At 40.5% G+C, this 10,681-nt stretch overlaps 1 protein-coding gene across 2 annotated transcripts in view; it reads right to left on the bottom strand.

The window, feature by feature from the left end:
* gsk3ba (glycogen synthase kinase 3 beta, genome duplicate a) overlaps positions 1-10,681 on the bottom strand; it is a 32,690-nt gene that overhangs the window by 16,772 nt on the left and 5,237 nt on the right. For both annotated transcript variants that reach the window (XM_010779711.1, XM_010779712.1), the window contains exon 2: positions 4,954-5,147. In XM_010779711.1, coding sequence (XP_010778013.1) covers positions 4,954-5,147 — 194 coding nt within the window. The remainder of the gene's footprint in view (positions 1-4,953; positions 5,148-10,681) is intronic.

Here is a 10,681-nt window from a genome sequence, read left to right as displayed (position 1 = left end):
TGTGTGTGTGTGTGTGTGTGTGTGTGTGTGTGTGTGTGTGTGTGTGAGAAAGATGGTACGATATGGAGGAGTAGCAGACAGGCTGTTCAGTAAAGCCCTGCCCAGCTCCAGTTATACTGCAGTCATTCCTGCTGACCTGTCATACTCCAGTGTGTCAGCAGCCCAGGCAGGCAGAGAGAGAGAGAGAGAGAGAGAGAGAGAGAGAGAGAGAGAGAGAGAGAGAGAGAGAGAGAGAGAGAGAGAGAGAGAGAGAGAGAGAGAGAGAGAGAGAGACTGGCCGTTTCTCAATGTCGAGGAGGTTTGCTTGGTAGCACATGTATGCTGGGCATTTAAACAGTGATTCGGCGCCACTCGATGACGTAGGATGCTTGTAATAGTGGCTCTGGAGCAGCTTTACTCGACATTGAGAAACGGCCAGAGAGAGAGAACACTTGATGGTTGCTAGAAGTGCTACACTTTCATGATGCTAGTATGTAAGCTACTGTCAGGCAAAACCACATCCAGTTTGCAAAAAAAGATTAAGAGCATAGAGGAATTACATACCACCCACAAAAGGAAACACACACACACACACACTTGACGGTGCTGCTTTGGAAACAGCTTATTAGACAGTGGAAAGCTAAGGGATAAAACGCTGTTCTTCTGTATTTATGTTATTGTCACTAAATCCCAGAAAACCGCCAAACAAACAACGTTTAAAGCCCTGATCACACAAGAAAAACACAACATACATGAGGCTTGGTATTAGAGTGACTGCAGAGGTATATGTGGTGAACTAATGAATCTGGTGAGCTAATGACTAACATGCTAACCTGCAGGGAACATGCATACTTCAGTCAGGATTAGCCTCTGTATTTTACCTCTACGGCGGATGCTAAATGACTTCTGCCTTTTTGCTCTCAGGTGCGAACATTATTACATTCAGTAAAGAGTTATTGCAGACAGGACTATCTCTTTTTCTCTTTATTGTCTTCTGAACGTGTGAGCTCAGTCGCTGTCAGGACAATAAGTTCACACAATTGATTTCATAGATGTATTTGTTCCATCAGCTCCTCTCTCATAACAGTCTGTAAACCATGTCGCTGTGGCTGAACAGCTAACAGTCCGTCTCTGACAGAGAAGGTTCAAAGAAGCTGAATGCCGACAGGCGGCTTATAAACTAAGTATAAGTCAGTCCTGTCAAGCAGCTGCATTGGAATTAAATGATTTTACTGTTTGGAATTTCTGGTGTCACTTATAGACTGTATATATTAAACACTTTGACTTACTTACACTTTTTGTGGTAAGACTCTATCATGGATGACAAACATATTTAAAAATCACCAATGCATCAACATGTTATGCCCAAAGCAAGATTTATTTAGCCAAAGTTACTCAAACAAATGTAAATAGAGAATGTATTATTATTATTATACAAATAGATAAATGTTTACTTTGTAGATAAGTAAGTTATTGGTATTTCCATTGTATTTGTTAATAAAATATAGAAACTCACCAGACTGACCAGTGAACAGTATTGCCATCAGGCACACTAACTCTGATGTGTGTGAGTGTGAGTGTGAGTGTGTGTGTATGTGTGTGTGTGGGTTCTAGTGGAGCATCCATTTTCCATCAGGATGATATATGATCCCTCCGATGGGAGTGGAGTCGTCCTATCCCATAATGCACCAGGAGAGGATTGTAAGACCACTAAGGTTGTCTCACACATTCATCATCTATATCCTAACGCAGAGCCTGTTCACATGATTATCCTGTTTGACTTGAGCGCGTGTGTGTGTGTGTGTGTGTGTGTGTGTGTATGTGTGTGTGTGTGTGAGGGAATAAAGCATTCAAACATGTTGGACTAGCATGGTTCTGATCACCATGGCACAGATTGAAGATCACCAAAGCTTCAGCCTGAGAAAAAAGCAGAAGTGTAGAGGAAATACTTTTGAAGTTGAGACGGAATAAGAAGAAAATAGAGCGCAGGTGTTGGGGTTTGTGTGTGTGTGTGTGTGGGGGGGGGGTTGTACATACACTTATTGGCACATGCTTGGCAGTCATGTGAGGAGTCTTAGCACTCATTTGCTTCATTTTTCATAACAAGCTGTTTGAGTACAAGCGGGAGGAAAGGGAAAAGGAGACTATGATCACAGCTGACCACGGTTTAAAGATGCTACCTGCTAGCGTAGCATGATAACCACAGGCTAATGGAGAGCAGGAGATGACTTCATCGTGGCCAGCATAGAGTCACAAAAGGATTGTGTGCCTGTGTCGCTAATGAACATTTTGTATTTTGTGACAGATGGCTGACACCTTCACCATTAAGTTAGCTCTCTTAAGTCAGGTTTTGAAAAGTGAAGGACTACCAGCAACCAATAACAAAACTGTGCTGGTGCTCTAGAAAGGCCATACCTGGCTGGGACACTGAGCTGCTGAAGTATTTAGCTAAACCAGTTGGCTTCAAGCAAACACAGCTTTGACTAAACTTCAGAGACTCCCACTGGGGCTAAAACTGAAGGGTTGGCAGTTCAGGAAGCGACAAGGGACCCCAAAACATGTCCTGCCTTTACTCTTCTCATTCTCTCCTGCTAACACAACCTGACTCTCGTGAGAGGAAGAGAATAGACCAACGAGCATGACTCTTTTCTGAAAGACTAGTGATTTAGGAGACTCATTTTAACTCCATTAAAATAATCCATTGATAGACTTAAAACAAATGACTTGGGTACAAGTGCCACATATCACAGCAATTGTAACCCTAAAGAAGTGGTTTAATGAGGGAATATATTTCACTGTAGCACTTCATTTCTTCTTCTTTTTTACACTTTGAACAAAAGATATATCATGTTAATTAGTGAGCCTCAGAGGTGCTGGTGGGTGGATTTGTTAGGGTCGGACAGAGCTACATTTTTCCAGTTTTTGTGTGAAGCAATTGGCTGTAGCTTCATATTTAAAGTAGAGACATTGTATCGACCCCCTTATCTTAGCAAAGAAAGCCTACTTCCCAAGCTTTTCCTTTAAGCGTCTTACCAACTTCTAATCTCCTCTATTCTATTACAAATACAAGATGTTTAAATGAGCCGAAATCTTGTGTAGAACAGAGACACGGAATGTAGGTTTCCAGCCCACATATGGAAAACATTATAGTCACACATTGTATTGCATCATCCTGACTGTGTACTCCGGCTGCATATGCCCTGTTCTCTGAACGCTAGGGAATGTGTGATATAGGGCTGTGCAATTCAATCGTATTTTAAATCGCAATTACGATTTTGACCTGCCACAATTACGAAAACAACATACCGTAATTTTCGGACTATAAGCCGCGCCTAGCTTGCTGGAGGTTGTGCATCTGCAACATATTTCGATCTAATTTATTTTAGTCTAATTTATTTTTATTTATCATATATATGTTTAGTAGCTTGTGGAAGTGCGCTCCAAAATATTTGTTGATCTTGTTTATTGGTATTTATTATTTTTGATATTATTTATTTAAATGTAGATATAAATCTATCATTTATTTTAGTTGAATTATACGTTCAGGGTAATCAACAGTTAAAAAGATACTGTTCAAATTATTATTTGTTTTAAAGTTAAATAAATTGACGTTTTCAAAGTCAATGAATAATCGTATTTAATAATCGTGACATCAAGTATTGACCAAAAGAATCGTGATTATGATTTTTGCCATAATCGAGCAGCCCTAGTGTGATAGACACAACAAACTAAAATGTTGCGTGTATAGAAGTTATCAATGTGGCCCTGGGCGTAACATTCACAAAAAACCTTGCTTTCTTTCTTTGGCAGGATATTCCTTAAAACCTCTGCGGAAAAATTGAAGATCGACACAGTGTTGCCTCGGGTAAAAGCTTTTGCAACGACAAGGGAATATCTGCTTCCTTAAATCCAACCAAGGTTTTGTGAAATGCATTGAAAATGATATATAATCCATTAAAAATAGGCAGTGTATTATTTGCAGCTGTATACACTATTAGAATGATACCTAAACCTGCAATAATCCTACTGTTATCATGGTTATATATAGGTTTATGCTATAGAGCAGTGGATTCAACTGTAGGTTTTCTGGAGACTTCAGGTTATAGCCTTATTGAATTATAATGTACTACAATAGGAGGTATTACAAATCATTTGGATCCTCTACATATTACAACCTCCATGATGGTGGGATTAATAGCAGGTTTATTGCATTACACTGCATTATTTTAATCTAGGTGTACCTAATAAATGTAGTGTGTATATGTCTGTAATAATAGGCATACTTCGGACACTGGCCTCTTTGATAATGTGTTAATCCAGGGAAAGACATCAAAGAATAAGACTGTTACAATGTGCAGCCATTACCCACGGCTCTGAAGACTATCAACTTAATGAGAAACTAAACAGCTGTCCTGCAGGCTTTGCGGTCTCGGCTCTTTAACTGTGAGCGCTGGGCTAACAGCGGGAACACTGAGGCCCCCCCAAACCAAAGAGGGCATCAAAGGGAGCACAGACAAAGTTGCCCCAGCCAAGGAACAACAAGCCATCAGTCAAATCTATTCAAAGCACAGAAGGAGGATTCCAGCAGGGCTTTGCATGGATGGAAATATGACATTTCCATGATGGACCTGAACTAAACTTGACAGATGACTTAGTGTTAACGGATTCAAGTATGTATGTGATAGATAGGACCCTCCATTCACTACCACACACACAGTTCCTGCGAGAAAATATACACATAAAGCAAGGATGTGGCAACGACAAAAGCTAAGAAGTTTTTCCTCCGCCTCTTTGTTCGCAGCTTCACTGATCTCACCGTTCTTGTGAAAGATCACTGCATTCATGTCTTTTTCACAGTTACTCTGTCATTCATGAACAAATCTGTACTTTGGTTCCATTGAAAAAGAAGGTTGACACGGAAACAGAATGATCTGGGTAAGCAGAGTGATACATTGTTTGTGTGCATGTCTTTACCTTAAACCTCTTGTCTTGCAGGACCTTCTTGATGGCCACCATCTCTCCGGAGTCGCAGAGTTTGGCCTGGTAGACCACGCCGAACGAGCCGTTGCCGATGACCTTCGTGTCCGTGTAGCTCACTTCCTGTGGCCGGTCAGGGCCTTGACCAGGAGTGGCCACGACTGTTGTTACCTTGCTGCCATCTTTATCCCCTAAAGAGACACAGAACATTTGAAACCTGAGTGATAGTGATATAGAGAATTCAGCACCATACATCAAGGATTAGTGTTTAGGGGTATGGGAGAGCAAACATGACAGAACAGGTTTTGAGAAGCATTACTAATATCAAATAGCTTGTTGAGCCAAACCATTAGTCCAAACTCAGTTTTAGTCCAACTAAAAAAGGTATCTTTCAGGAGATGTCTCCAAATGTCTTGTTTTGTTAGTCCAAAACTCATCTTTCTCAATTCTCAATCTGAGAAAAGCAGGAAATCTCAATATTTTAGAGGCTGAAAATATTCATTTTCGTATGAAAAGTGACAAACGATTATTCAATTAATTGGTGATTATTTGTTTGACTTATCGCTGCAGCTAGGGCACAAATGACCACCATTAATTAGCCATACCCTGGTCAAATATATAAGTAGCTACTAGATTTGTATCAGTCACCAGCCCAAAAAAAAGTGGTAATCTGTTGAGCTACTTTCATTAACCATTAACCATTTGGTTGCTGGACAAAAAAAGTGAATTGGGCACCCCGATTGCTGCTCTATTTAGAACAATATAAAAACACTCATCATTTGCTCATCTGTCTCCTAGAGTTAGACAGGATCATCTAAAGACTCAATAGTCTACTTGTTATAGAAGCAAATGTGTTATTGCCTGGTTGCAAGTTTGACTTGTTGACAATTGTCCTGGCTGAGAGAAACAGAACAACAGAGCCCCCTTCTTTAGCCACACCCAGCTTAAACCCCATGTATTCCTGGAAGAACTGTCTAGTGGTAAACAGCTGAGGATGTACTGGTCAGCTCCGTGCTGACTGACTGAGGGGGATTCATGGCTTAGCTCAAATATTTCGAGGTAAACAATCACACATATTTGAACTCTATCTAACCGGCTACAGACAGAAAAACACTTTTTTTGTAATGTCATTATCTTTATATCAGTAATGATAGGTCTTTTTATCCAAATCAATGCATCAAAGAGATAAGAATACAGCTTTCTGAGACTATCCACACTGATAAGATTCATTACCCTGCATAGACACACCGACGGACCAATGCAATTCCCAGGATTATCATCAGTGAAAAGTCATAAGCTAATAACGCTATCAGACGCTAATGCACTATAGATCGGAATCTGCTATTAGTTGGCTCTGAACCCCTGAGAAGACGATGGAGGCTTTTCCCCTCTGTCCTCCCTTCTCCCAACGGAAGTGACAAGGAGCAACATTCATATTAGCTGAAAGCTCAAGAACAACCAGGCAAGAGTGTCTGTCGCATGCCACAGATGTGTGCCTGCAACTTCAACTTCTGACAGTCTATTCAATTAACCGCAAAACTTCTGCACAACCAAACGATTAAATCCGACTGCAACATCTGCCCCCCCCCTTCCCCAAATCTATTAGTCTTATTAACATATTCCCCTTTCAAACAAGCTGCAACAGGAGAAGGCTGTGGATGAGCGAAAACACCCACGCATCTAAAAATCATTTGTGAAATGTGTCTACATTTAGATTCTGGAGTTGCTGAGGCAGTCAAACACATTTGTCAACAGCTCGCAGTGGGTACCAAATCATGTTGACGTGAGGATTAATGCTGCTTAATAACCGTGACTGTTCCACATCATGGTGTTGAAATGGAAACTTTGTGCAGCATGCTGTGGTAGCAGACCACCTCCACGTGGAGGACACTGGCATGCCACAGAGTCCTGTCCATATCAGGAGGAGGTGACCGTCTGATGCTGACGTTTGGCAAACCACCAGTGAGTCTGTGGGTGAGTTTTTAAATGAACAAAGTGATTTGGATGATTAACCCTGAAGTGCTTATTATAACACTAGAAAGTCAACGTTTTGACTGAGACAGTAGCACAGGTTTTACTGGCCTTATCCATTTTTTATTGGCTCGCTAGGCTTATTTTCCATCAGGGTTATTGATTTCGACTGCGTAGACACACATCCTCTCACACAAGCAAAGAAAACTACCACTCCAATGCAGATCATAAAATATGTGTGTCCGAGCACAGTTTCTTTGTCATCGTGTGACCAGTCAGTGGTCCAATTCCTTAAGATGTGATAATGATCAAAGAATTTGGATAGAGAGAAGGAGGGGAGCCAAGTTGTCTGAGAAACCAACAGGCCTCCACTCTCCAGGACAGAGTCTAGAAAGAGTGTGTGAGGGTGTGAGAGAGATAGAGAGAGAGAGAGAAAGAGAGACGAGTATGACTGCCTACATATTCCTTCAGGGCCATTTCTATGACGCCTCTGCACTTCCTCAAACCGTGAGAAATGTCTGTGCACCCCAGCTCACAGTCAGATCTCACACTGGTGCAACAAAAAAAAAGTTGCCGAGCAATTAGTTTGCAGTTCGAAGTTTTGCATTTCAAATGAATAATTGACATTCTTTGTGAAGCAAGACCCTTTACACATTAATAAGGCATAACAATCTGTCTTCACACAGATATCCCCCCATTTTACACACAACCAATGAAGACATGCTTTTATTTGTTTTAGGCTGGGAGCGCCTTTTCATTAACATTCATAATCCCCAATTGAGCTATTTGCTAAATTAAGTGTTATAAATTAAAAGTACAAGTCCCTTGCAACATGTGCTTTCAGCGTTGACTTATTTTCTTTTCAATTAGCTTGCCATGAGAAAATGATCGAATCAAAGCAGAGGATTTCACTCACATACTGTATGCTCTACTATTCAGCTACAAAGACAGCTGCTGAACATTTTAGCCAGGAGTCGATAGTGTATTCAGGTCACAACGTGTAGGCTACTCAATAGGGCCAGAAAACACTGTTTAGCAGTTGCAGGACACATGTTGGGTTTGTTTGATTTAAAGTTACCAGTTTTGTGACTGAAAAATGTAAAAGGGATATGTTTCTACAGAAGCTGTTGCAACGCCCCAACTAGCTATATATATCAAATTCATCTGTCAAATGAATTCCAAAATGATGCATTCAATCTAAGTAAGTAAAGAGGACCAACCATTTATGTTGAACACAATTACTAATTGATAAGCTATAAGTTGGTGCGTTTTCCTGATAGAACTGATATACTACCCAATGCACATCTTTTTTAGACATGTAAAGATTTTACACTCAGTATTTCTCCCACAAATTCAAAAGTTGATGGAAATTACATCTTCCCATCATTTCACAAGCTCAAGGTTTTTTGTATCCCTTATTTGAGCATATACATATTTTGTGACTAAAAGTACAAATGTACATGTTGTGCCCATTTTTTCAAGAACTATGCCCAAACAATCCGACATTATTTAATAGCTGACTAGAGATTGACTCCAAAAAAAAAAGGTATTTTTTATACTGAGAGTTTTTTTTATACTGAGACAGTTTGCAACAATTCAACTCATTTACTCTATCAATCTGAACACAACTTTTAATATACTGCAAGATGAGGGATAACATTCACATATTTCATGTTGAATGAATCCACTACGAGTGAATATCACAAAAAATATGTGTCTGCCAAATGAGTCATTTCACTATGGAATTTGTCCAACTCGTCCAGTTATATTTAAAGCATGTAGTAACTGTTTGGCTTTTGAGTTATAATATCAAACACACTGTTACTTCAAACACTAAGGCTGATTGCAGCACTACTTCAGTTAAGACTGTGTTAGTATGCTAGTCAGCCTAATAGCTCTCAGATCACAAAATGCGCAGAATGTACGTGACATTTGTGAGGAATGTCTGGGGGGAAAAATGCTAAATTTAAACAAAAAACGAAAAAAGGAGCACATTGTGTTGTTCTATGCAGATACTCCTGCAAAGGGTCTCTCCACGTTGACAAGGCTGAGGGGATAGGTCCCCAAATGACTGAAACATCCGGTCCAGTGAGTGTCACCACTCACACAGGGACATTTGGACAAGCAATGTGTGGATTAACACATGATGGATTCAGTGGGATCCGACCAGAAAAGATGGGGCTGCATATATTTGAGATATTGGTGGTATGCAGCCTGCAGTGCCAGTGCAGCAACCGCACTGACAAGACCGACCGGACTCCGATTCTACTGGTTCTTCTTATCTGCAATTCTTTTCTTTACCGTTTGGAATCAAAACGTATAATTAGTTCATTTTGTTCCCATCATCACTTGCAATATGTGTGAGGGACAGAGAGGAAAGGGGGGGCGGAGAGAGAGAAGAGAGTTGCGCAGGGCTTTTGAAATGGCTAAACCAGGCCGCTTCATTTGTCTGGGGCCAGCTGCCTACACCCTCCGCAAACATCCCCTGGTGTGTAGTTGTGTGTGGCTGTGTGTAAGAAAGTTGTTGTGTTGCGCGTGTGTGTGTTGTCGTTGTGGCAGCAGCTGGTCTTGTTTTGCTTGGTCTTGCTTAAGCTGGGTAGGGAGGGAGTACAGAGCGTTCTCGTTTCAGATTATTACTCCACTATGACTACCAGACATGCCTTTAGATATGTGTGTCACGGTGTGTGTGTGATGTGTGTGCGTGTAGATAATTGTGTGTGTGAGAGCTCGTGCAGGTATGGTTGGAGTGTGTGTGTGTGTGATGATGCTCCGTTGCTTATCGTGTGTTGATGTGTACATATGGTTTCGTCCATGATGGAAAGAGCATAATTGAGGGGGCTAATTGAGAAAGAGAGAGAGAGGCAGAGGAAATATAAAATAAGTTCTTATCAAAAGTTAAACGCTGGATGTTTGAAGTTAAATTCAGACTTGCAAAACATGATTACTGATCAATTGGACACAGCCCAAGATGCGTCAAATTATCGATAGTTTCTCTCTTAATTTGTTATAATTCTGATTTTAATACACATCTATTGTGTAGTTAATATTATAGACGCAGACCCATGTTGATATCAACCTCTAACTATGGATACATATATATGGGTCTTTTAGGAGTAATTTGATGAAGTGGAGCAGTTGTTTGACTTTATAATGTATCAACTATTTTATATGTACCAGGATATCAGCCATGTGGGCCGTTCAAGGTCCAAGTAAATATCCAAATGAAACAATGCCAACCCAATGACTGAAGAACCTTTGCGTTTCACGCTGCGAAACTATGATTGGAAGGAGAAGAGTGTTAGATCATGCTTAACAAAATTCTGTTAGACCAAAACTGTTCCCTGATAAGCGTGTTACCTATGCCACTTTCATTCGTAGGGGATGTTGTTAGGAACAATAAATTGAAGATTATGGAGTCGCAACTTTCAATCGTATGAAAGTTAGTTCATACATCCTAAGTCTCAGCTGGTATCCAATTGTGCTTGCCTCATGGTACAGGTGCTCCCCATTAAAAAAAAGCAAGTATGTATTGGCTTTCTACAGTGACATGGTAATAAAGGTCCTTATCATTTGATTGGCACAAAACATGCTAAACCAGAGACATTTACATTCAAGATAGCCTCGAAATGTCGGAAAGGAGAGGCAAACTGTGACGCGATCGGAGAGTGCAAGATCGATGCGAAATGTGATCAGCGCTCTGTATGAATGTTTCAATCGCAATCAAATTCGTTTGTGATTGCTAGGCAAACCAAGA

This window comes from Notothenia coriiceps, unplaced genomic scaffold, assembly GCF_000735185.1.
Source record: "Notothenia coriiceps isolate Sejong01 unplaced genomic scaffold, NC01 NC01_scaffold00020561, whole genome shotgun sequence".
NCBI classification, from domain to species: Eukaryota; Metazoa; Chordata; class Actinopteri; order Perciformes; family Nototheniidae; genus Notothenia; species Notothenia coriiceps.
Note: the sequence above shows the minus strand (reverse complement) of the source record. Positions and strands in the feature narration are given on the sequence as shown.